Source organism: Aquarana catesbeiana, linkage group LG06, assembly GCF_042186555.1.
Source record: "Aquarana catesbeiana isolate 2022-GZ linkage group LG06, ASM4218655v1, whole genome shotgun sequence".
In the NCBI taxonomy this organism is placed as follows: domain Eukaryota; kingdom Metazoa; phylum Chordata; class Amphibia; order Anura; family Ranidae; genus Aquarana; species Aquarana catesbeiana.
The window spans coordinates 52,289,673-52,317,290 of record NC_133329.1 but is presented as its reverse complement, the minus strand read 5'-3'; the positions used below and the strand labels follow the sequence as shown (position 1 = coordinate 52,317,290).

Here is a 27,618-nt window from a genome sequence, read left to right as displayed (position 1 = left end):
CATTAAATAACCCTACCCCTTGGACAGTTAACTCCTTAATGAAACAGTTGATATCCAGTTACACATTGAGCCCCCCTGGACTGGGGGACTTCAATATATAAATCCATTTAGTCTCACTTCTAGCGAGGTCCCTAACAATGTCAGACCCCCTTCAGGAGGGATACAACCTATCTATGCCCCAAAATTGGAGGCCAGATGGATCTTTATCATGCTTTTTTTTTCTAAAATGCAAGGATACGCTGTGTTGTCAGTACCTTAATAGTATATTCTGTATGTGTTCGGAAATCCGCTGTTTTAGGGGGCCTTTCATTTGGCCCACATAAATTAGGCCACAAGGGCATTGTGAAACGTGTATCATACATGATAAATTCACAGATCTCATATTGCTTATCCTCAACAGTTGATTTAAAGACGAGTTACATTATTTTGTGTTGTTGTACACGCTCTACTACATTTACGACAAACAAAAAATGTTTTTTATCTTTAAATACAACTTGTGCTTTGGGGGATCAAAAGTTTTCTTCACAACCATATTCCCAAAGTTAGGTGCCCTCTGATAAATAAAAATTTGTTGTTTTGGCAGCACTGAGCCTAACACTTTATCCATGCACAGTATATGTCAGTGTTGCGAAAAATCATTTTCACCTCTCCGTCAGCACATGGAAATCTGATATGAACCCCCTATTGTTGGTTCCCATTTTGTTAGTCTTGTCTCCTATCTCTCAAACAATTCTCTCTAGGTAACTGTGTAAAATGGGAACCAACAATGATGTTTGGCTTTACATATGCTCTGTAAAGTTCTTTAAAGGAAAGACAGCAAAGCCACTTGGATAGAATATAAAGGAAAAAAAGCCAACAGCAGTAACAAATGTTGTTGGTGGGCAAAGTTCTAAACCCATAAAGAAGAAAACAAGTAATGAACAAGTCAAATGTGTTTTATTCCAGGAACTTCACAAGAAACTGTAGAAACCTCAATCGCTAAGAGAGCCCCTAAACGAAACCTAGACCAACCAGAACAAGGTAATCTAGCATGTGTCAGTATTTTTTTATTAACAAGTGCCAGTCTAAGACTAACAATTAGCCAGGTACATACTACATACCAGTCTAGATTTATTGCCACAACCAAATGTTACCAGACTGCATAGAATAGAGAGATTACAAACAAGTGGTGGGGCAATGCCCATTAGAACCTAGGGCAAAAAGACCAAAGTGTGCTTCCCCATAAGATGTGGACTATCTGAGCATTAATACTTTAAGTGAACCTTTAATATTTGGTGCATAGCTTGCTGCTTTACATAGTTACATAGTTAGTAAGGTTGAATAAAGACACCAGTCCATCGAGTTCAACCTGAGTGAGTGTGGGTGCATGTCTACAATTATCCCTATTTTTTTTTATTTTATTTAAGGTACCCATATAGCGCTGTGTAATTTTTTTTTTTTTTTTTTTTTTTTTTTTTTTTTACGCAGCGCTCCACACATATATCGCACACTCACATCGATCCCTACCCTCAAGGAGCCCACAATCCAAGGTCCCTAACATTCATATACTAGGGCCAATTTTTTTGGACAGAAGCCAATTAACCTACCAGCATGTCTTTGGAGTGTGGGAGGAAACCGGAGTACCCGGAGGAAACCCACGCAGGCACAGGGAGAACATGCAAACTCCAGGCAGGTAGTGTCGTGGTTGGGATTTGAACCAGCGACCCTTGTTACTGCTAGGCGAGAGTGCTATTCACTACACCACTGTGCTTTGGGGTATCTTATTGTTTCTAGCTGTATGAGTTATTTCAGGACAACACTATTTTGCAAACCAACACACAACAATCATGTGTACTTGCTGCCAGCAAAAGAAAATTGAGTGCAATCAAAATTGGATAGTGTGTAAGGAACAAATGTAACATGAACTGCCAGCCTATACATATAAAAAAGCTGGCATGCAGTAAAATCAGTGATAATTAGAGATATACACACACACACGAATAGGGATACATCCCAGAGGTTTAACTAGACAAATTAAAAACAGTCTCTGGCTGACACCTCTAGTAGAAACAAGGCTGCCTCCTGAAGCAGGCTGGGAACTCGAACACTAACAGAGGAAGGGATGGGGAGGAAGAGGCACCAAGCCGCTAATAGTGTAGCACAGTTTTATTCAAACATGACATGAATATACAGTAAGAATGCACTCACAATTGTCCAAGATAGCAGGCATGTACAGCTCAGTGTGGGGCTACCAAGGAGAATCCAATCCATGCTGGAGCCACTACAATGACAGAGCCATTGTGGGAAGAGGTGCAGGAGCCCGGCTACCGCTGGGAGAAACTGGAGCTGTCAAAGGAGATGTCAAACCCTGATATGCTGTGGCCAATCAGGAATGCATTTTGGAGGCCAGACCACGCCTCCTTTATCAGCCTTCATCAGAGGCTGATGGAGGAGGCATGGTCTGGCCCCTGAAAGGTGTTCCTGCTTGGTCGCAATGTCCCAGGACATTTGTGAGTGCATTCTTACTGTAAATTTATGTCATTTTGAATAAAACTGTGCTACACTATTGGCGACTTGGCGCCTCTTTTTCCGCATCCCTTCCACTATTTTGCAGATGTCTTGAAAGTATCATATTGCAGTTATAATCTGCTGATTATTTCTTCCCAGCTACTACAAGCAACAAGAAAAAAAGAATCTATGCACCTGAGCAAGGTAAGAAAAATATCTGAGATGAAGGTAGTTTGTCACTAAAAACATAATGGGGTACTTCAACACTTCTCTGGCCCTAATCCCTTTTGTTAATGTATTGCACTGAACTGATGAAGCATTTGCAACACTTTTGGTTCTGTCATCAACTGGTGCCCTAAATTCAGGTAGTCCTAAAATGTGCCACTTTCGTGTCGTAGTAAATGACAGAAAAACTGTCTGAGACAAATTTTTGCAAAAGTGTCTCCTGTGCACATACCTCACAACAGTCCCGGATTGGGCGGGACTGTCCCGCATTTGCACCTTTGTCCCACGGTCCCGGAGTACAGGGGCTTTGTCCAGCATTACTCCATGCAGAGCAGGGCCTGCAGCAGTATGCTGTTACATCTAGCACAGCCAGGGATTGGTAGGCCAGCCAGGAATTGGTGGGCAAACCAGGGATTGGTGGGCGACCCGGCAGGGGTAAGGCTGCAATGAGGGAAAGTGCAGCTGTCAAATTCAGCCTCTGATGTCGGGGATGGGCGGGCCGATATTCGCTTTCAGCCTCCTGGCTCCACCCCACAAACAGAGCGCGACCCTGCCCCCCCCTGACCCCGCCCACCACAAAGCACAACCCTGCCCCTCCACCTTACTCTGACCACTAGAGAGCGGCACCCTGCCCCTCCTCCTAACTCCACCCACCACAGAGCAGCACCCGGCCCCTCCTCCTGACTCCGACCAATAGAGAGTGGCAACCTGTCTCTCCTCCTGACTCCGCCCACCACAGAGCGGCACAACCCTGCTCCTCCATCTGACCTCGGGCCACCAGAGAGTGACACCCTGCCCCTCCTCATGACTCCACCCACCACAGAGCGGCACACGGCCTCTCCTCCTAAATCTGGCCACTAGAGAGCGACACGCTATCTCTCCTCCTGACTCCGCCCACCACAGAGCGGCACCCCCTCCTGACTCCCCCCACCATAGAGCGGTGGTCTTCCAGAGACATGAGCAGACCGGTGAAGTTGGTGCTCTGAGGCGGACTGAAGAGGGTGGACGCCGGAGCCGGATCCTCACCCTGCAGGCTATGAACTCCAAGTGCGGGCAGTGGAGTATGCTGTGAGGCGGCCCATCGTCACCAAGTCTGGGCAGATTGAGAGAGAACTGCAGAGGGTGAGTGGATACAACTGCCAGCATGGCATGATTGACAGGGGGACTACAACTCCCAGCATGGCATGAGTGACAGGAGGACTACAATTGCCAGCATGGCCTGAGTGACAGGGGGACTACAACTCCCAGCATGGCATGAGTGACAGGGGGACTACAACTCCCAGCATTTACTGAGTGATGGGGAGACAACAACCCCTAGCATGGCCTGAATGACAGGGGGACTACAACTCCCAAGGTGGTCAGGGTGACCAGGAACTACAACTCCCAGCATATCCTGAGTTACAGGGAAATTAAAGTTCCTGTATGCATAGGGTAACAAGGGACTATATGCACTCCTGAACCTCGCACTCTGTATGTAACACACTCCTGAACTCTGCAGTGTGTACGTAACGCACTCCTGAACCTCACAGTCTGTACATAACGCATTCCTGAACCTCACACTCTGTACGTAACACACTCCTGAACCTCACACTCTGTACATAACACACTCCTGAACCTCACACTCTGTATGAAATGCACTCCTGAACCTCACACTCTGTATGTAACGCACTCCTGAACCTCACACTTTGTACATAACGCACTCCTGCACCTCGCACTTTGTACATAACGCACTCCTGAACCTCGCACTTTGTACATAACGCACTCCTGAACCTCGCACTCTGTACGTAACGCGCTCCTGAACCTCACACTCTGTACATAACGCGCTCCTGAACCTCACACTCTGTACATAATGCGCTCCTGAACCTCACACTCTGTACGTAACGCGTTCCTGAACCTCACACTCTGTACGCAATGCGTTCCTGAACCTCGCACTCTGTACGTAACGCGCTCCTGAACCTCGCTCTCTGTACGTAACGCGCTCCTGAACCTCACACTCTGTACGTAATGCATTCCTGAACCTCACACTCTGTATGTAATGCATTCCTGAACCTCACATTATGTACGAAATGCATTCCTGAACCTCACACTCTGTACGTAATGCATTCCTTAACCTCACACTCTGTACGTAACGCATTCCTGAACCTCACACTCTGTACATAACGCACCCCTGAACCTCACACTCTATATTTAACGCATTCCTGAACCTCGCAGTCTGTACGTAATGCACTCCTGAACCTCGCACTCTATACGTAACGCACTCCTGAACCTCGCGCTCTGTACGTAATGCACTCCTGAACCTCGCACTCTATACGTAATGCACTCCTGAACCTTACACTCTGTACGTAACATACTCCTGAACATCACACTCTGTATTTAACGCACTCCTGAATCTCACACTCTGTACGTAATGCACTTCTGAACCTCGCACTCTGTATGGAACGCACTCCTGAATCTTTCCACACTTTGTGTAACACACTCTTCCACAGTGTGTGCAAAACCATTTGTAATGGAAGCTTTTTATTCTTTTTTTGTTAAATGATTGTGCTGGGGTTTGTGTCTGTGAGACTCTTGCTTGTGGCACAGCAATCAAAGCAGCAAGCCCCATAAGCCCATCACTTAATAATTTGGCCACACCAATTTTTGCCACAGGGTGCGTAGGGACACTTTCTCTCTCAAGGAAGGGAGGTATGCGTAACGCACTCCTGAACCTCGCACTCTGTACGTAACATGCTCCTGAACCTCACACTCTATGCGTAACGCACTCCTGAACCTCGAACTCTGTACGTAATGCATTCCTGAACCTCACACTCTGTATGTAACGTGCTCCTGAACCTCGCACTCTGTACGTAACACGATCCTGAACCTCGCACTCTATGCGTAACGTACTCCTGAACCTCACACTCTGTACGTAATGCATTCTTGAACCTCACACTCTGTACGTAATGCATTCCTGAACCTCACACTCTGTACGTAATGCATTCCTGAACCTCACACTCTGTACGTAACGCACCCCTGAACCTTACACTCTGTATTTAACGCATTCCTGAACCTCGCAGTCTGTACGTAATGCACCCCTGAACCTCGCAGTCTGTACGTAATGCACTCCTGAACCTTGCACTCTGTACGCAACGCACTCCTGAACCTCACACTCTGTACGTAATGCACTCCTGAATCTCGCACTCTATACGTAACGCACTCCTGAACCTCACACTCTGTATATAACGCATTCCTGAACCTCGCACTCTGTACGTAATGCACTCCTGAACCCCGCACGCTATACGTAACGCACTCCTGAACCTCACACTCTGTACGTAACACACTCCTGAACCTCACACTCTGTATGAAATGCACACCTGAACCTCACACTCTGTATGTAACGCACTCCTGAACCTCGCACTTTGTACATAACGCACTCCTGAACCTCGCACTTTGTACATAACGCACTCCTGAACCTCGCACTCTGTACGTAACGCGCTCCTGAACCTCACACTCTGTACTTAACGCGCTCCTGAACCTCACACTCTGTACATAATGCGTTCCTGAACCTCACACTCTGTACGTAACGCGTTCCTGAACCTCACACTCTGTACGTAATGCGTTCCTGAACCTCGCACTCTGTACGTAACGCGCTCCTGAACCTCGCACTCTGTACGTAAGGCGCTCCTGAACCTCACACTCTGTACGTAATGCATTCCTGAACCTCACACTCTGTATGTAATGCATTCCTGAACCTCACACTCTGTATGTAATGCATTCCTAAACCCCACATTCTGTACGTAATGCATTCCTGAACCTCACACTCTGTACATAATGCATTCCTTAACCTCACACTCTGTACTTAACGCATTCCTGAACCTCACACTCTGTACATAATGCACCCCTGAACCTCACACTCTATACGTAACACACTCCTGAACCTCGCACTCTGTACGTAACACACTCCTGAACCTCGTACTCTATACGTAATGCACTCCTGAACCTTACACTCTGTACGTAACATACTCCTGAACCTCACACTCTGTATTTAACGCACTCCTGAATCTCACACTCTGTACATAATGCACTCCTGAACCTCACACTCTGTATATAACGCATTCCTGAACCTCGCACTCTGTATGGAACGCACTCCTGAATCTTTCCACACTTTGTGTAACGCACTCTTCCACAGTGTGTGCAAAACCATTTGTAATGGAAGCTTTTTATTCTTTTTTTGTTAAATGATTGTGCTGGGGTTTGTGTCTGTGAGACTCTTGCTTGTGGCACAGCAATCAAAGCAGCAAGCCCCAATTTTGTTTAATTACACTCCATAAGCCCATCACTTAATAATTTGGCCACACCAATTTTTGCCACAGGGTGCGTAGGGACACTTTCTCTCTCAAGGAAGGGAGGTATGCGTAACGCACTCCTGAACCTCGCACTCTGTACGTAACATGCTCCTGAACCTCACACTTTGTATGTAACGTGCTCCTGAACCTCGCACTGTGTACGTAACACGCTCCTGAACCTCGCACTCTATGCGTAACGCACTCCTGAACCTCGCACTCTGTACGTAATGCATTCCTGAACCTCACACTCTGTATGTAACGTGCTCCTGAACCTCGCACTCTGTACGTAACATGATCCTGAACCTCGCACTCTATGCGTAACGTACTCCTGAACCTCACACTCTGTACGTAATGCATTCCTGAACCTCACACTCTGTACGTAATGCATTCCTGAACCTCACACTCTGTATGTAATGCATTCCTGAACCTCACACTCTGTACGTAACGCACCCCTGAACCTTACACTCTGTATTTAACGCATTCCTGAACCTCGCAATCTGTACGTAATGCACCCCTGAACCTTGCAGTCTGTACGTAATGCACTCCTGAACCTTGCACTCTGTACGCAACGCACTCCTGAACCTCACACTCTGTACGTAATGCACTCCTGAATCTCGCACTCTATACATAACGCACTCCTGAACCTCACACTCTGTATATAACGCATTCCTGAACCTCGCACTCTGTACGTAATGCACTCCTGAACCCCGCACGTGTCTGTGAGACTCTTGCTTGTGGCACAGCAATTAAAGCAGCAAGCCTCAGTTTTGTTTAATTACACTCCATAAGCCCGTCACTTAATAATTTGGCCACACCAATTTTTGCCACAGGGTGCGTAGGGACACTTTCTCTCTCAAGGAAGGGAGGTATGCGTAACGCACTCCTGAACCTCGCACTCTGTACGTAACACGCTCCTGAACCTCACACTCTGTATGTAACGTGCTTCTGAACCTCGCACTCTGTACGTAACACGCTCCTGAACCTCGCACTCTATGCGTAACGCACTCCTGAACCTCGCACTCTGTACGTAATGCATTCCTGAACCTCACACTCTGTATGTAACGTGGTCCTGAACCTCGCACTCTGTACGTAACATGATCCTGAACCTCGCACTCTATGCGTAATGTACTCCTGAACCTCGCACTCTGTACGTAATGCATTCCTGAACCTCACAATCTGTACGTAATGCATTCCTTAACCTCACACTCTGTATGTAATGCATTCCTGAATCTCACACTCTGTATGTAACGCACTCCTGAACCTCACACTTTGTACATAACGCACTCCTGAACCTCGCACTTTGTACATAACGCACTCCTGAACCTCGCACTCTGTACGTAACGCGCTCCTGAACCTCACACTCTGTACATAATGCGCTCCTGAACCTCACACTCTGTACATAATGCGCTCCTGAACCTCACACTCTGTACGTAATGCGTTCCTGAACCTCGCACTCTGTACGTAACGCGCTCCTGAACCTCGCACTCTGTACGTAACGCGCTCCTGAACCTCACAATCTGTACGTAATGCATTCCTGAACCTCACACTCTGTATGTAATGCATTCCTGAACCTCACATTCTGTACATAATGCATTCCTGAACCTCACACTCTGTACGTAATGCATTCCTCAACCTAACACTCTGTACGTAACGCATTCCTGAACCTCACACTCTGTACATAACGCACCCCTGAACCTCACACTCTGTATTTAACGCATTCCCGAACCTCGCAGTCTGTATGTAATGCACTCCTGAACCTCGCGCTCTATATGTAACGCACTCCTGAACCTTGCACTCTGTACGTAACGCACTCCTGAACCTCACACTCTATACGTAATGCACTCCTGAACCTTACACTCTGTACGTAACATACTCCTGAAACTCACACTCTGTATTTAACGCACTCCTGAATCTCACACTCTGTACATAATGCGCCCCTGAACCTCGCACTCTATACGTAACGTACTCCTGAACCTCACACTCTGTATATAACGCATTCCTGAACCTCGCACTCTGTATGGAATGCACTCCTGAATCTTTCCACACTTTGTGTAATGCACTCTTCCATAGTGTGTGCAAAACAATTTGTAATGGAAGCTTTTTATTCTTTTTTTGTTAAATGATTGTGCTGGGGTTTGTGTCTGTGAGACTCTTGCTTGTGGCACAGAAATCTAAGCAGCAAGCCCCAGTTTTGTTTAATTACACTCCATAAGTCCGTCACTTAATAATTTGGCCACACCAATTTTTGCCACAGGGTGCGTAGGGACACTTTCTCTCTCAAGGAAGGGAGGTATGCGTAACGCACTCCTGAACCTCGCACTCTGTACGTAACACGCTCCTGAACCTCACACTCTGTATGTAACGTGCTCCTGAACCTCGCACTGTGTACGTAACACGCTCCTGAACCTCGCACTCTATGCGTAACGCACTCCTGAACCTCGCACTCTGTACGTAATGCATTCCTGAACCTCACACTCTGTATGTAACGTGCTCCTGAACCTCGCACTCTGTACGTAACACGATCCTGAACCTCGCACTCTATGCGTAACGTATTGCTGAACCTCACACTCTGTACGTAATGCATTCCTGAACCTCACACTCTGTATGTAATGCATTCCTGAACCTCACATTCTGTACGTAATGCATTCCTGAACCTCACACTCTGTACTTAATGCATTCCTTAACCTCACACTCTGTACGTAACGCATTCCTGAACCTCACACTCTGTACATAACGCACCCCTGAACCTCACACTCTGTATTTAACGCATTCCCGAACCTCGCAGTCTGTACGTAATGCACTCCTGAACCTCGCACTCTATACGTAACGCACTCCTGAACCTTGCACTCTGTACGTAACGCACTCCTGAACCTCGCACTCTATACGTAATGCACTCCTGAACCTTACACTCTGTACGTAACATACTCCTGAACCTCACACTCTGTATTTAACGCACTCCTGAATCTCACACTCTGTACGTAATGCACTCCTGAACCTCGCACTCTATACGTAACGTACTCCTGAACCTCACACTCTGTATATAACGCATTCCTGAACCTCGCACTCTGTATGGAACGCACTCCTGAATCTTTCCACACTTTGTGTAACGCACTCTCCCACAGTGTGTGCAAAACAATTTGCAATGGAAGCTTTTTATTCTTTTTTTGTTAAATGATTGTGCTGGGGTTTGTGTCTGTGAGACTCTTGCTTGTGGCACAGCAATCAAAGCAGCAAGCCCCAGTTTTGTTTAATTACACTCCATAAGCCCGTCACTTAATAATTTGGCCACACCAATTTTTGCCACAGGGTGCGTAGGAACACTTTCACTCTCAAGGAAGGGAGGTATGCGTAACGCACTCCTGAACCTTGCACTCTGTACGTAACACGCTCCTGAACCTCACACTCTGTATGTAACGTGCTCCTGAACCTCGCACTCTGTACGGAACACGCTCCTGAACCTCGCACTCTATGCGTAACGCACTCCTGAACCTCGCACTCTGCACGTAATGCATTCCTGAACCTCACACTCTGTATGTAACGTGCTCCTGAACCTCGCACTCTGTACGTAACACGATCCTGAACCTTGCACTCTATGCGTATTGTACTGCTGAACCTCACACTCTGTACGTAATGCATTCCTGAACCTCACACTCTGTACGTAATGCATTCCTGAACCTCACACTCTGTACGTAATGCATTCCTGAACCTCACACTCTGTACGTAACGCACCCCTGAACCTTACACTCTGTATTTAATGCATTCCTGAACCTCGCAGTCTGTATGTAATGTACCCCTGAACCTCGCAGTCTGTACGTAATGCACTCCTGAACCTTGCACTCTGTACGCAACGCACTCCTGAACCTCGCACTCTGTACGTAATGCACTCCTGAATCTCGCACTCTATACATAACGCACTCCTGAACCTCACACTCTGTATATAACGCATTCCTGAACCTCGCACTCTGTACGTAATGCACTCCTGAACCCCACACTCTATACGTAATGCACTCCTGAACCTCACACTCTGTATATAACGCATTCCTGAACCTGGCACTCTGTATGAAACGCACTCCTGAATCTTTCCACACTTTGTGTAACGCACTCTTCCACAGTGTGTGCAAAACCATTTGTAATGGAAGCTTTTTATTCTTTTTTGTTTAATGATTGTGCTGGGGTTTGTGTCTGGGAGACTCTTGCTTGTGGCAGAGCAATCAAAGCAGCAAGCCCCAGTTTTGTTTAATTACACTCCATAAGCCCGTCACTTAATAATTTGGCCACACCAATGTTTGCCACAGGGTGCGTAGGGACACTTCCTCTCTCAAGTGTCCCTCATTCTGAAGTTCAAAAGTTGGGAGGTATGCATGTGCATGCTAAATGTGGCGCAACATGAGATTAATTCAAGAAAAGGCCTAGACAGGTATATGAATTTAGTGCATTCTTCACCACTTTTAGAACGTTTTAGGGGGCGTGGTCAACATCACCCAGTGACCACGCCCCCTAAAACATCACAGTCCCAGCATGCCCAGGGACTGTGACATCGTAAGGGGGCAGGGTCTCCACCTATATAAGTCACAACAGAGCCCTCAGAGAGCAGTCCAGCCGGAGAGGGCGTCGTGTCAACATCTGGAGAAGAGAAAAGAAGACAAGAAGTCCAGAAGTCCGGACCTCCGCTGGCAAGAGAGCTGCCTGAAGACAGCGGAGGAGCCGGCCGAAGAACTGGAACACGGGGAGAAGAGGAACCGGAGAGAGCGGAGAAGAACCAACCGGACGCCGGGAGAAGATGAACCGGAGGGACCCCCGAAGTCGGAAGAAGAGCCCCGAAGCCGGAGGAAGATCCCCCCCGGAGCTGTTTAATAAATTATTTTAAAAACCGCTGTAGTGTGTTTTATTATTGACACGTTTTCCCTAGGTGAATCGGTAGGGGTACCATGTACCCCATACTCATGCACATAGGGTGGGGGGGCCGGGATCTGGGGGCCCTCTTATAGGGGGCTCCCGGATTCCGATAATCCCCCCGCCCGCAGACTCCGACAACCAACGGCCAGGGTTGTCGGGAAGAGGCCCTTGTCCTCATCAACATGGGGACAAGGTGCTTTGGGGTGGGGGGCCCCGCAGGGCGCACCCCCTCCCCCAAAGCACCCACCCCCCATGTTGAGGGCTTGCGGCCTGGTAAGGTTCAGGAGGGGGGGCGCTCGCTCATCCCCACCCCCTTTTCTGACCGGCCGGGCTGCGTGCTCGGATCGGGGTTTGGTATGGATTTTAGGGGGACCCCATGCCGTTTTTTCGGCGCAGGGGGTTTCCCTTTATAATCCATACCAGACATAAGGGCCTGGTATGCCCCGCGACGGGGCTCGCAAGGTGTCAATCTCGCTGATAAAAGCGGCAAGATTGACTTCCTTTTCTAGTCCCGTCGCACCTGAGTCACGTCCAAAATGAACGGACTTGTCCGTGTGTGGGCAAGTCCATTCATTCTGAAAGTCCGCCGTAACTCCGGCGAAAGTCCGTCGGAAAGACAGGCAGACTTAGCCCGCCGCAAAGTCCAGTCGTGTGTGGGCAAGTCCATCCGTTTTAAAGTCCGGCGCACCTGGCGGACAATGTCCGTCAGAAAGTGTGCCGGACCAAGTAGGCCAGAAAGTCCGACCGTGTGTACGCGGCATTAGAATGAGGATTTAGATCAGTTGGTCTCTTCTTTTCCCCCCAAACATCCATCTCGCAGTCTTCAACGCAGGACCCTGATGGGGGACCCTGATGTAAGAGAGGACTCTATTTAGAACCTTGATATAGGGGAGGGGTGGTTTTGATGGGGGCTGTGATGTCATTATAAGAGATTCCACACCATTCATATGCTTAGTTTCCAAGTCTGTAGGCTTACTGTGTGTCCATTAAGAGGGGTTCCCATCATCTCTATGCTGAGCTCCTGGTTCTGCACACCTGCTGTGCTCATTATGAAGGATTCCATTTCTCCTAGAACGTACATCCAAATAATGAAGGGGGCAGGCCAGAAACAGTAAGACTGTGGTGCAAAGTAAGGTTGCACTAGGGATGAGCTGAACGTTCGGTTCACGGCAGAACATGCGAACAGGCAAAAAATTTGTTCGAACACGCGAACACCGTTAAAGTCTATGGGACTCGAACATGAAAAATCTAAAGTGCTAATTTTAAAGGCTAATTTGCAAGTTATGCCGCGTACACACGACCGGTTTTGCCATCGGAATAAACTCCGAAGGTTTCTCCGACAGAACTCAGACGGAATTCCATTCAAGCGGTCAACCCAAAGTCCGACCGTCAAGAACGCGGTGACGTACAACACTTACGAGGGGACTAGAAAAAGGAAGTTCAATAGCCAGTAGCAAATAGCTTCCGTCTCGTACTTGCTTCAGAGCATGCGTCATTTTTGGTCCGTCGGAACAGCATACAGACAATCGGTTTTCCCGATAGGAATTGGTTCCGTCGGAAATATTCAGAACATGTTCCATTTCTAGGTCCGTCAGAATTTTCGAAAAAAAAGTCAGATGAGGCCTACACACGATCGGAATAGACGATGAAAAGCTTCCGCCTGGCTTTTTCTTTCGGACATTCCGCTCGTGTGTACGCGGCTTTATTGTCATATAAAGTGTTTGGGGTATCAATGCAAAAAAAGTTTTAAAAACGGCCGTTTTTTCGGGAGCAGTGATTTTAATAATGCTTAAAGTGAAACAATAAAAGTGAAATATTCCTTTAAATATCGTGCCTGGGGGGTGACTATAGTATGCCTGTAAAGTGACGCATTTTTCCCGTGTTTAGAACAGTCCCTGCACAAAATGACATTTCTAAAGGAATAAAAGTCATTTAAAACTACTTGCGGCTGTAATGTAATATTGCTGCCCCCCACACAGCCCATTACCAGACCCTTTGGGTCTGGTATAGATATTAAGGGGAACCCCGCATCCAAATAATAAAAAAAAAGGCATGGGGCCCCGAGGCCCTATATACTCTGAACAGCAGCAGTATACAGGTGGTCCCCGGGTTACAAACAAGATAGGGACCGTAGGTTTGTTCTTAAGTTGAATCTGTTTGTAATTTGGAACAGGTACATTTTGTCAGTGTAGCTCCAGCCAAAAAATCTATTTTTAAGCTTTAGGGAAGGGTTATCAACACCCCTGTAACTTTTGTTTTGCTGTCTGTGCCCCTGTTCAGAAGATTTTACCTCACTTTCTGTCCCAATGACAATTGGTTTTAGAAAATTTTGGGTTATTAGGGAAACAAGGATTGGTGATAAAGCATCAGTGGAGACACCTTTTTCCCATGTTAACTCTTACAAGAGAGAATTTCCCTTCCTAGGGGTATATTTCATCTCACTTCCTGTTGTCTCCCTCCGTTTCTAAGTAGGAGTCGTTTGTAAGTCAAATGTTTGAAAATAGGGGACCGCCTGTATATACTATATGGCCTGCCCTATACACTCTGCGGAAAATTGGGCCTTAGGTGTTGGTGGTACCAGAACACTGTAAGCCCTCACAGTTACTCTTGGTGGGCGCTGGAACGGGCCCTGCTTTGAAATATTATATCAAGAATTGTAATTACGCGCCCCTGTTAAACAGGGGCATAAAAATTGGGCCTTAGGCAGTGGTGGTGGTGGTGGTGGTGGTTGCACAACACTGTAAAGCCTCACAGATACTTTTTTTGAGCGCAGGAACAGGCCCTGCTGTGAAATATTAAATCAAAAATTGTAATTACGCACCCCTGTTAAACAGGGGCATACAAATTGGGCCTTAGGCTGTGGTGGTGGCACAACACTGTAGCCTCACAGAAACATTTGTTGAGCGCAGGAACAGGCCCTGCTGTGAAATATTAGATCAAAGATTGTAATTATGCGCCCCTGTTAAACAGGGGCATAAAAATTGGGCCTTAGGCGGTGGTGGTGGCACAACACTGTAAAGCCTCACAGATATTTTTGTTGAGTGCAGGAACAGGCCCTGCTGTGAAATATTAGATCAAAAATTGTAATTACACGCCCCAGTCAAACAGGGGCATAAAAATTGGGCCTTAGGCAGTGGTGGTGGTGCCCTGAACCGAAAATATTCCTAGAAGCTATCATCATGATGATTGAGGAGGAATAGGATAGTCACCCAGCATAATAGGATAGTCACTCAGCATATGCAGTCTTCAAGGGCCCACATCCATAGAAAAATCAATTGCTTACATCAGCATCAGGTGCTTGGTAGCTGGTGATCCAAGACTGATTCATTTTTATGAATGTGAGCCGATCAACAGAGTCTGTGGACAGGCGCACTCTGTGATCAGTTACAAAGCCTCCAGCAGCACTGAATGTACGTTCAGAAAGAACGCTGGATGCAGGGCAGGCCAGTAGCTCAATTGCATATTGAGCAAGCTCTGGCCAGTGGTCGATGTTCTGGTGGAAAGGTCTCAAAGTCTGATCTTGCTCCTAGATATTCCTGCACCATGTAATTCAGACACTGGTGATGGTTGCTGGAAATCAGACCTGGGCGCTGAGGACTGAAGAATTGTTTGAAGGCATCGGTCAGCCGGCCACCTTCTCCACCGCTCTTTCTGTGACTGAACAAAGCCTCAGCAACACGTTGTCCAGCATCAGAAAATTGTAACCTCCCAGGCTCTGGAAACGCATTGCACAAACCTTTCTGCAAGGCCTCCCGAAGATGTTTCATCCTCTGCTCCCTCTGCGAAGGCTGGATAAGTTCTGCAACCTTACCCTTGTAACGTGGATCAAGAAGGGTTGCCAGCCAGTAATGATCCCTCTCCTTTATACCACAAATCCTAGGGTCCTTTTGCAGGTTTTGCAGGATCAGGGAGGCCATGCAGCGTAAGTTTGCAGAGGCATTCGATCCTGAGTCCTCTGGGTCACTAAGGATCACATGATCCTCAGCCACCTCCTCCCAGCTATGTACAACTCCATGGGTTTCTGGGGACTGCAAATGATCCCTTGAAGACTGCTGCTGATGCTGAGTGTTATCCTCCACCTCCATGCTGACACAATCCTCCTCCTCCTCTTCTTCTTCCTGTATGATCGGCGGGCCTGCAGGAATACTAGTATCTGAATAAAGGGGGCCTTGAGAGGTAAGGAAGTCCTCCTCTTCCTCCTGCTGTTCTGCCTCAAGTGCCCTGTCCATTATTCCACGAAACGTGTGCTCCAACAGGAAGACAAGAGGTACAGTATCACTGATGCATGCACTGTCACTGCTCACCATCCTCTTGGCCTCCTAAAATGGTGACAGGACAGTGCATGCATTCTTGATCAGTAGCCACTGGTGTGGCAAAAAATAGCCAAGCTCCCATGACTCTGTCCTGGTGCCATACTCACACAGGTACTCATTGATGGCCCTCTGCTGCATGTGCAGCCACTGCAGTATTGCCAATGTTGAGTTCCACCTGGTGGGCATGTCACAAATGAGGCGGTTCTTGGGCAGGTTGCATTCTCTTTGAATGTCAGCCAGCCGAGCACTGGCATTATATGACCGGCGGAAATGACCACAGACTTTCCTGGCCTGCCTCAGGAGATCCTGTAAGCCAGGGTACCTGCTCAAGAACTTGCTGCACCACCAAATTCAGGACATGAGCCAAACAGGGAACATGGGTCAAGTGCTCCTGTCGGAGGGCGGAGAGGAGGTTGGTGCCATTATCGCATACAAACATTCCTGGCTGAAACTGGCATGGCGTCAACCACCTCTGAGCCTGCCCCTGCAGAGCTGACAGAATCTCTGCCCCAGTGTGACTCCTGTCCCCTAAGCAGACAAACTCAAGCAACGCATGGCATCTTTTTGCCTGAGTGCTTGCGTAGCCCTTTGAACGCCTACAGAGCACCGCTGGTTCAGAGGAGAAATCTGCAGAGGAAGAGGCCATAGAGGAAGAAGAAGAGGAGGGTGGAGGAGAGAGCTGTGGCAGAATCACCGCTAGCATTTTGGAGGGGTGGTGGCGGAATAAGCTTCAACAATACTGCACCCTGTCCTGCATCCTTTCCAGTTGCCAGCAGAGTTACCCAGTGCGCCATGAAAGAAAGGTAACATCCCTTTTCATGTCTGCTGGACCATGCGTCAGCAGTGATATGCACCTTACTGCTGACCGCCCTGTCCAACGAGGCCAAGACATTGCCTTCCACATGCTGGTAGAGAGCCAGAATGGCCTTCCGTGAAAAGAAATGGCATTTGGGAACCTGCCACCGAGGTACCGCACATTCCACAAATTCACGAAAGGGGGCAGAGTCTACCAGCTGAAAAGGCAGCAGTTGCAGTGCTAGCAATTTGGCCAAGTTAGCATTCAGATGCTGAGCATGTGAATGGCTGGGACGGAATTTCTTTCGACGGTTTAGCAACTGGGGTAGGAAAATTTGCCTGCTAAAATCTGATGTTGGTGGCTAGCAGATTGGCCGCAAGTACTTGGGACACCTATTTCTATACCTTCATTCCTCTCAGTGCAGGTTTCTGAGAGGACTGGAGGTATAGTGGGGTTGGAGATTCCAGCTGATGAGGAGCAAAGAGAGGTCCACCTTGTTCTTTGATGTGGGTCTTTTAAGTGCTGTTGCCAATGAACTGCATGGGAGGTCGTCATATGTCTGGTCAAGCATGTGGTGCCCAAGCGGCTGCTGTTTTGGCCACGCTTGATACGCTTCAGACATATGTTGCAAACAGCAACGGTGTGATCTGCTGCACACGTGTCAAAAAAGGGCTACACCAAAGAACTTTTTTAAATATGTGGGGAGTTAGCAGCGCGCTGCACATGCTTAGCTATGTGGTGTGATGCTATAGGGTGGCTGCCCTTAAGCTGCCACCTGGACGGCATCCTGCCTCGTTGGAGATGTGCCTCCTCCTCCTCCTCTCTTCTATCAGACACCCAAGTAGAGTCAGTGACCTCATCATTCCCTCCCTCCTCGTGACTGGAGCAAACTTGGCAGAATGCTGCAGCTCGGGGAACATGACTGCCAGTTTCTTGACCTTCTTGGGCACCCCTTCTCTCTAGGCTCACGTTACTGGTTACATCTCTGCTCCTTCTCTGGATCCAACTCCTCCCATCTCCTCTAGAAGCATGTGACCCCAGTTTATATGCGAGTACTGCCCCTGTCAATACAAGTTAATGATTGGTCCAGGGCTCTCCATACAAACTGCCTGCACCCCAGTCCCCAGCCCGCCTTCTTCCCAGACTATTTCACTAGAAGTAAGGGAATCTATCAGGGCAGAATGCAGGTGGCCACACCCTCCTCTATTCTATCAAATCTCCCAACCAAATTAACCAACCAGGCCTAAACAAACAGGGTAAGGCACTAGCAATTTACCTAACACTTACCTACTAGCACCCACCTAAAGGTGGTGGGCACTACATATTAGCTATTGTGATTGGGTGGACACCTAACCTCCCTTTAAGAAATATAAATCTCCCCATGGGATTGTACATAGAATCTGTTAGCTGAATTGGTGTTTGTTTAGATATTAAGATAGTGACTCCTTTGGACTTAGCATCTGGGTTGGTGGCATGGTATGATAGAGGGAACCTTTTATCATAGAATTTGGGGATTTTGTCAGATTTAACGTGTGTTTCCTGTATGCATATAATGTTAGCCTTTTGTTTGTGAAATTCCCTAAGAAACTGCAATCTTTTTTCTGGTATGTTTAATCCTTTTGTGTTTACGGACAGAAGTTTCAGAGATAGTGGAGAAGTTTGTGAGTAGACATCCCATTTATGAATTAGTTCTTATGTTACTATCGTTAGATTGAATGCCTGGGGCTATAACGTTTAGAGGAAGTTTACCTGCTCCTTATATAATTTATTTGGGGAAATGTTAAAAATTGGGGGTGAGTAGGCAAGGTGGTATACAAAAAAAAAAAAAAGAGACCGGAGGTAGATTTAGACCTGCTAGTCTACCTTATTTGAAAATATAGTTTCCTCTACTCCAGATGATGGTGGAGAAGGAATAGAGCCGGAATGGAAAAAAAAAATCTGGGTTGTTCAGAGTGAGTATGAAAAGTTACCACCCTCTGTGTGGGTTCGTGGTCTAGTGGGTTCGCTTCAAAATTAATTCCTGCAATTATGGGGCAGCAGCAAACAAATAATTCAAGAAAAATATAGGGACATGATGTATATACAGAGCTGAGTGGGAGGGGAATGCCATTTGTCTAGTGCAATTGTGAGCATTACTTTGTTTTCTTTCTTCATTCAACATTTTCTTAACTCTTCAATTTCTTTCATGCATCTTGTTGTTATGTTGGTTATATATCTAATCATAGGCATACGATATATATTAGCAAGGTTTCAAAAAAGGTCCATACTATTGAGTGTATGATTTATAGGTCTACAGATATGTAAATGAGTATGAAAGTAAACTTACAATGATGTAATTCCATCATTTACCATTAGATAGCAGATGAGGATAAAGAATGTTACATACTGAAAAAGCCAGAAAATCATTAACGTTATTACACAGGGAATTTAATGTATCCGTATGTGTGCGTATAACCCAAAAATTTCTCAATTCGACCTATATCTTTGTTTTTAACCTTAAAACTCAATGCCAACAAGCAATAAACATTTTTTCTATTTGAATTATAACGATCAGCTTATTCTGAAGCTGAAATATGTGATAGTTCACACGGGACATTAACCACTTGCCGACCGCCTCACGCAGATATACTGCAGCAAAATGGCACGGGCAGGCAAAATCACGTACCTGGTGCCCGAGGTGGTCGGCTTTGGTCTGAGAGCGTTCAGAGATGAGGGGGAGGCCATCCATTCGTGGCCCCCCCCCCTCGCGATCGCTCCCTGCCAATGAGATCATTCCCCTGCCTCTGTATAGTACACAGAGGCAGAGGAAATGATGTCATCTCTCCTCGGCTCGGCATTTTCCGTTCCGGCACAGAGGAGAGAAGACTGCAATGTGAGTGTAAAACACACACACATCACAGTAGAACATGCCAGGCACACAAAACACCCCCCTTTACCCCCCGATCCCCCCGATCACCCCCTAATCATCCCTCCCTCCCCCCTGTCACACTGACACCAAGCAGTTTTTTTTTTCTGATTACTGCATTGTGTCAGTTTGTGACAGTTAGTGTGGTAGGGCAGTTAGTGTTAGCCCCCTTTAGGTCTAGGGTACCCCCCTAACCCCCCCTAATAAAGTTTTAACCCCTTGATCACCCCCCGTCGCCAGTGTTGCTAAGCGATCATTTTTCTGATCGCTGTATTAGTGTCACTGGTGACGCTAGTTAGGGAGGTAAATATTTAGGTTCGCCGTCAGCGTTTTATAGCGACAGGGACCCCCATATACTATATAATAAATGTTTTAACCCCTTGATTGCCCCCTAGTTAACCCTTTCATTACTGATCACCATATAACCGTTACGGGTGACGCTGGTTAGTTCGTTTATTTTTTATAGTGTCAGGGCACCCGCCGTTTATTACTGAATAAATGTTTAGCCCCCTGATCGCCCGGCGGTGATATGCGTCGCCCCAGGCAGCGTCAGATTAGCGCCAGTACTGCTAACACCCACGCACGCAGCAAACGCCTCCCTTAGTGGTATAGTATCTGAACGGATCAATATCTGATCCGATCAGATCTATACTAGCGTCCCCAGCAGTTTAGGGTTCCCAAAAATGCAGTGTTAGCGGGATCAGCGGGATACCTGCTAGCACCTGCGTTTTGCCCCTCCGCCCGGCCCAGCCCAGCCCAACCAAGTGCAGTATCGATCGATCACTGTCACTTACAAAACACTAAATGCATAACTGCAGCGTTTGCAGAGTCAGGCCTGATCCCTGCGATCGCTAACAGTTTTTTGGTAGCATTTTGGTGAACTGGCAAGCACCAGCCCCAAGCAGCGTCAGATTAGCGCCAGTACCGCTAACACCCACGCACGCACAGTACACCTCCCTTAGTGGTATAGTATCTGATCGGATCAATATCTGATCCGATCAGATCTATACTAGCTTCCCCAGCAGTTTAGGGCTTCCAAAAACGCATTGTTAGCGGGATCAGCCCAGATACCTGCTAGCACCTGCGTTTTGCCCCTCCGCCCAGCCCAGCCCACCCAAGTGCAGTATCGATCACTGACACTTACAAAACACTAAACGCATAACTGCAGCGTTCGCAGAGTCAGGCCTGATCCCTGCGATCACTAACAGTTTTTTTGGTAGCGTTTTGGTGAACTGGCAAGCACCAGTGACCTAATACACCCCGGTCGTAGTCAAACCAGCACTGCAGTAACACTTGGTGACGTGGCGAGTCCCATAAGTGCAGTTCAAGCTGGTGAGGTGGCAAGCACAATTAGTGTCCCGCTGCCACCAAGAAGAAGACAAACAGGCCCGTCGTGCCCATAGTGCCCTTACTGCTGCATTCGCCAATCCTAACTGGGAACCCACCACTTCTGCAGCGCCCGTACTTCTCCCATTCACATCCCCAACCAAATGCAGTCGGCTACATGAGAGGCATTTTTATGTCCTCCCGAGTACCCCTACCCAGCGAACCCCCCCCAAAAAGATGTTGTGTCTACAGCAAGTGCGGATATAGGCGTGACGCCCGCTATTATTGTCCCTCCTGTCCTGACAATCCTGGTCTTTGCATTGGTGAATGTTTTGAACGCTACCATTCACTAGTTGCGTATTAGCGTAGGGTACAGCATTGTACAGACTAGGCACACCTTCACAGGGTCTCCCAAGATGCCATCGCATTTTGAGAGACCCGAACCTGGAACCGGTTACAGTTATAAAAGTTACAGTTACAAAAAAAAGTGAAAGTGCAATTCACGACTTTGAGTGGTTATACCAGAATGATGCCTGCAGGTTTAGGTATCATCTTGGTATCATTCTTTTCAGCCAGCGGTCAGCTTTCATGTAAAAGCAATCCTAGCAGCTAATTAGCCACTAGACTGCTTTTACAAGCAGTGGGAAGGAATGCTCCCACCACCGTCTTCCGTGTTTTTCTCTGGCTCTCCTGTCTCAACAGAGAATGCAGCTGGTGATTCAGCCAGCTGACCATAGAGCTGATCAGAGACCAGAGTGGCTCCAAACATCTCTATGGCCTAAGAAACCGGAAGCTACGAGCATTTCATGACTTAGATTTCGCCGGATGTAAACAGCGCCATTGGGAAATTGGGAAAGCATTTTATCACACCGATCTTGGTGTGGTCAGATGCTTTGAGGGCAGAGGAGAGATCTAGGGTCTAATAGACCCCAATTTTTTCAAAAAAGAGCACCTGTCACTACCTATTGCTATCATAGGGGATATTTACATTCCCTGGGATAACAATAAAAGTGATTAAAAAAAATGAAAGGAACAGTTTAAAAATATGATAATAAAGCAAAAAAATAATAAAGGAAAAAAAAAAAAAAAAGCACCCCTGTCCCCCCCTGCTCTCGGGCTAAGGCGAACGCAAGCGTCGGTCTGGCGTCAAATGTAAACAGCAATTGCACCGTGCATGTGAGGTATCACCGCGAAGGTCAGATCGAGGGCAGTAATTTTAGCAGTAGACCTCCTCTGTAAATCTAAAGTGGTAACCTGTAAAGGGTTTTAAAGGCTTTTAAAAATGTATTTATTTTGTTGCCACTGCATGTTTGTGCGCAATTTTAAAGCATGTCATGTTTGGTATCCATGTACTCGGCCTAAGATCATCTTTTTTATTTCATCAAACCCCAAGCTATTTGCTGAGAGGTATAGTGAGTATTTTGCAGACCTCACTTTTTGTCACAAAGTTTTGAAAATTGAAAAAAGAAATGTTTTTTTCTTGTCTGTCTTAATTTTCAAAAACAAATGAGAGCTGCAAAATACTCACCATGCCTCTCAGCAAATAGCTTGGGGTGTCTACTTTCCAAAATGGGGTCATTTGGGGGGGTTTTGTGCCACCTGGGCATTCCATTGCCTCTGAAACTGTGATAGGTAGTGAGGAGTGAAATCAAAAATTTACACCCTTAGAAATCCAGAAGGCGGTGATTGGTTTTCGGGGCCCCGTACGCGGTTAGGCTCCCAAAAAGTCCCACACATGTGGTATCCCCATACTCAGGAGAAGCAGCTAAATGTATTTTGGGGTGCAATTCCACATATACCCATGGCCTGTGTGAGCAATATATCATTTAGTGACAACTTTGTGCAAAAAAAAAAAAAAAAAGTGTCAATTTCCAGCAACTTGTGTCAAAATATAAAATATTCCATGGACTCAACATGCCTCTCAGCAAATAGCTTGGGGTGTCTACTTTCCAAAATGGGGTCATTTGGGGGGGTTTTGTGCCATCTGGGCATTTTATGGCCTTCAAAACTGTGATAGGTAGTGAGGAGTGAAATCAAAAATTCACGCCCTTAGAAATCCTGAAGGCGGTGATTGGTTTTCGGGGCCCCGTACGGGGCTAGGCTCCCAAAACGTCCCACACATGTGGTATCCCCGTACTCAGGAGAAGCAGCCGAATGTATTTTGGGGTGCAATTCCACATATGCTCATGGCCTGTGTGAACAATATATCATTTAGTGACAACTTTTTGTATTTTTTTTTTTTTTTTTGTCATTATTCAATCACTTGGGACAAAAAAAATAATATTCAATGGGCTCAACATGCCTCTTAGCAATTTCCTTGGGTTGTCTACTTTCCAAAATGGGGTCATTTGGGGGGGGGGTTTGTACTGCCCTGCCATTTTAGCACCTCAAGAAATGACATAGGCAGTCATAAACTAAAAGCTGTGTAAATTCCAGAAAATGTACCCTAGTTTGTAGACGCTATAACTTTTGCGCAAACCAATAAATATACGCTTATTGACATTTTTTTTATCAAAGACATGTGGCCGAATACATTTTGGCCTAAATGTATGACTAAAATTGAGTTTATTGGATTTTTTTTATAACAAAAAGTAGAAAATGTCATTTTTTTTCAAAATTTTCGGTTTATAGCGCAAAAAATAAAAACCGCAGAGGTGATCAAATAACATCAAAAGCTCTATTTGTGGGAAGAAAAGGACGCAAATTTCGTTTGGGTACAGCATTGCATGACCGCGCAAATTTGCAGTTAAAGCGACGCAGTGCCAAATTGTAAAAAGTGCTCTGGTCAGGAAGGGGGTAAATCCTTCCGGGGCTGAAGTGGTTAAAGAATTTTATTTTTATTTTTTGCTTCAACTCGAGAGTGAACTAACTATGCCTTCGCATTAGAGCACTCGCATATACATTTAAATTTTTCGCTTTTTTTTCCCTTTTACAATAACCTCTGTGGAAAAACATATGGTTACTGTGAACATCTTTAGAAATTAGCAATATAAAGGTCCATCTGCCTCGTGCTATATATATTCACTTTTTTTTTTCCCTTCTGGGGAATAGCTCCATTATTGAAAGTTGTAGAGTTTTTTGCAGACAGGAAAAAAAACAGCATGAAAGTGAATGTTCTTTTTTGTGTGCAGAATTATAAGATGCGATTGTGTATGGGTAGTACTCACGGACCCTTTTTGTATGATCAGATGGCATCCTTTTTGTGACTTTTTGGATATGCTTTGTCTCATTTTGTGCTGTGAGTATAAACTGAAAAAAAAAAGGTGAGGAAGTACACATAAACAGTTAACTTGAGAATAGATTTTTGAATTGTGTGGTAGTCTATGTATGCTCTTTATAGATTATATTGTTTCATCAGATGGTATTTTTCAATTAGCTTTCTGATGGTTATTTATTTTGGGGTAACTTTATTTAAAGGTAGTCAGGTATCCATACCATCTGGGTGATCAATGCGGTCTTTACGTCCAGAAGGGGATAATCCTGGGCTTTCTTGTCCTTGTCTTCTACTATGTTGAGCTGATGGAGATCTGCAACGGCGGTTGCGGTTCCTTTTTTCTCTCGGTGTGTAGTTTTTGGTGATCCATGTGTCATTAAGGCTTTATTTGTTTGTTTGCTCTTTTCTCCCTCTGAGTAAACAATCTCCAAGACATCAGACCCCCTGCTGGCTTTGGCTTGTGTAATGGGGTCTGTGTTTGGGGTATTTGCTTTGTTCTATTCCATTTTTAAGTACAGAAATTTTCATCAATTATTTTCTAAATATTTGTCTCTTTGCTGTTGGTGTTTCAGCAGGATGGTCCTACCTTGTGTCATTGTTTGCTTGAATTCTTCAGTCTTTGATGCTCGGTGATGCTGGGTACTTGTCTGCTGGATGGTCCTGGCGTTTTTGCACTTTTGTCTTTATTATCCTGTTTTTCATTTAATTATTTCTTCTTCTTCATCTCTGTCTTGCATGTAGTCCATGAAGTAAGATGATGTAAGCGATGAAGTTTCCGGAGCTCATGCTTAGTGCTGCTGCTTCTCTCAGTGCAGGAAGAGTGTCTCCCTCTCCCCCTCTCCCCCTCCCCCTCTCCCTCTCACCCCCTCTCCCCCTCTCCCTCTCCCCCTCTCCCCCTCTCCCCCTCTCCCCCCCCTCTCTCTCTCTCTCTCTCCCCCCCCCCTCTCTCCCCCCCCCCCCTCTCTCTCTCTCTCTCTCTCTCTCTCTCTCTCTCTCTCTCCCTCTCTCTCTCTCTCTCCCTCTCTCTCTCCTCTCTCTCTCCCCGTGGGGACTAACTCGTGTTGAGTGTTGGAATTACAACAATTTACTTCATTTGAAGGCCTTTAACACAGAGTGATACAAAAAAGACACCACTTGCTCCCATCTATAGCTAACTATCGCAGAAAGAAGCATTGAAAGGCTAACAACAGGTACAGACAAGGCCAAGGATAAATCCAAGGGAAAAACCAAGCTTAACTTACAGACCAGCCCGCAGACAACAGTCTCCAAATAGGCCCTGCCCTTTCAGCGTCATCATGGTTGATATCAACCAATGGGCTCGCAAAGTGTGAGGGGATGGGGCAGGCCCCTGGATCCCTTCCCATAGTTGCGGCCAATGAAAAGTAGTGAGAGTATCAGCTGTGCATAACGTGGTGGACCCTGCCCAGTACTGCGCGCCTTCACCACAACGGAGATGGCAACGTGATAACCCAGGACATGAGGGAGCTGAAAGCGTCAAGAGATGCTGAAGATGATGCCAATCCCTCTTGGCTCTAGGGGCGGAAGGAGGCATAAACCACTCCATCCGGTGCTGGGGATAAGGCTGCCATGGGGAACAGGATGAATTCCGACAGACGGTTGTCACCCAACAAGAATGTTTCCAGGTGTGGGGCATTTTTTCTTTCCTTTGGTTGCATTTACATTGACCACCAGGATGTCAGATCTGTGAACACACCACATTGTAACCATCTCCCTGCCCTCTCACAGCTCCCATGGGGAGAAGTAGTTGACTTCTGGACACACCCGGGGGAGACCCTCTGTATGTTACCATATATATTGCTGCACATAAGCGTGCCTTCTTTATCCAACCGGATTATCTTTCCGGCAAGGGTTGACCAGCATTTGGCACTACCTGTAAGTTACAGATATTGAGATATACCCATACATACATGGTTCTCCTCCAGCCCTTTCCCCTTTCCCCTACTACCCCTTCCTCACTTTTTTTTTCTTTGTTTATTATTATTATAATTTATTGATTCATTTTTTACCTCCCGATACCTACCTGCGACTCTCCTGAGGAAGCAAGAATTACCTCACGAAACGCGTAGAGATAATTCGCACAGCAGCTCTAGATTGATTGGGGTATCTGTATGGTGCTTTTAGGTCCCACATATCTAATTTTTTCATATAAACTCTATGCAGCACCATTCATGTTCATCATTTATGTCTTTATTATTGTGATACATATGTTTTTAAATGTATGATAATAAAAAAAATCATATTTTTACTTGTACTGGCTGAGGTGTGACTCTTTAACCACTTGCCTACTGGGCACTTAAACCCCCCTCCTGCCCAGACCAATTTTCAGCTTTCAGCGCACTCACACTTTGAATGACAATTACTCAATCATGTAATACCGTACCCAAATGAATTTTTTGTCCTTTTTTTCATACAAATAGAGCTTTCTTTTGGTGGTATTTGATCACCTCTGGGTTTTTTATTTTTTGCGCTGTAAATGAAAAAAGACCGAAAATTTTGAAAAAAAATGCATTTTTCTTAGTTTCTGCCACAATTTATACTGCTACATATCTTTGGTAAAAATAACCCAAATTATTGGATATTATTTGGTCCATGTGAAAGTTAGAGAGTCTACAAGCTGTGGTGCAAATCATAAAAAATTGATCACACCTGATGCACTGGTGGCCTATCTCATTTCTGGTGACCTGAACAGGCCAGGAAAGTACAAATACAAATGACCCCTTTTTTAAAAGTAGACAATCCAAGATATTTAGTAAGATGCATGGTGAGGTTTTTGATGTTGTCATTTTTTCCCACAATTCTTTGCAAAATGAAGATTTTTTTTTATTTTTTTCCCCACAAAATTGTCATTCTAATAGGTTATTCCTCTCACATGGCATGTATATACCACAAATAACACCCCAAAATACATTCTGCTACTCCTCCTGAGTATTACGATACCACATGTGTGGGACTTTTTCACTGCCTGGCCGCATAGAGAGGCCCAACATGCATGGAGCACCATCAGGTGTTCTAGGAGCATAAATTACACATCTAACTTGTTGACTTATCAGAGGAATCCGCGCTTAGGATAAATGTGACTGCTGCCTCCCTATAATAAAGTCCCACCTAAG

General features: G+C 46.2%; 2 protein-coding genes across 9 annotated transcripts in view; both read left to right on the top strand.

Annotated features, from left to right (window-relative positions):
• Window positions 1–27,618, top strand: part of LOC141148404 (eukaryotic translation initiation factor 3 subunit C-like) — a gene marked incomplete in the record, with an annotated part of 532,271 nt that overhangs the window by 206,790 nt on the left and 297,863 nt on the right.
• LOC141148401 (interferon-induced very large GTPase 1-like) overlaps window positions 1–27,618 on the top strand; it is a 175,577-nt gene that overhangs the window by 112,572 nt on the left and 35,387 nt on the right. For 7 of the 8 annotated variants that reach the window (XM_073635875.1, XM_073635873.1, XM_073635867.1 and 4 more), the window contains 2 exons: window positions 946–1,020; window positions 2,647–2,691. In XM_073635875.1, coding sequence (XP_073491976.1) covers window positions 946–1,020; window positions 2,647–2,691 — 120 coding nt within the window. The remainder of the gene's footprint in view (window positions 1–945; window positions 1,021–2,646; window positions 2,692–27,618) is intronic. The other variant, XM_073635872.1, reaches the window with a different exon arrangement.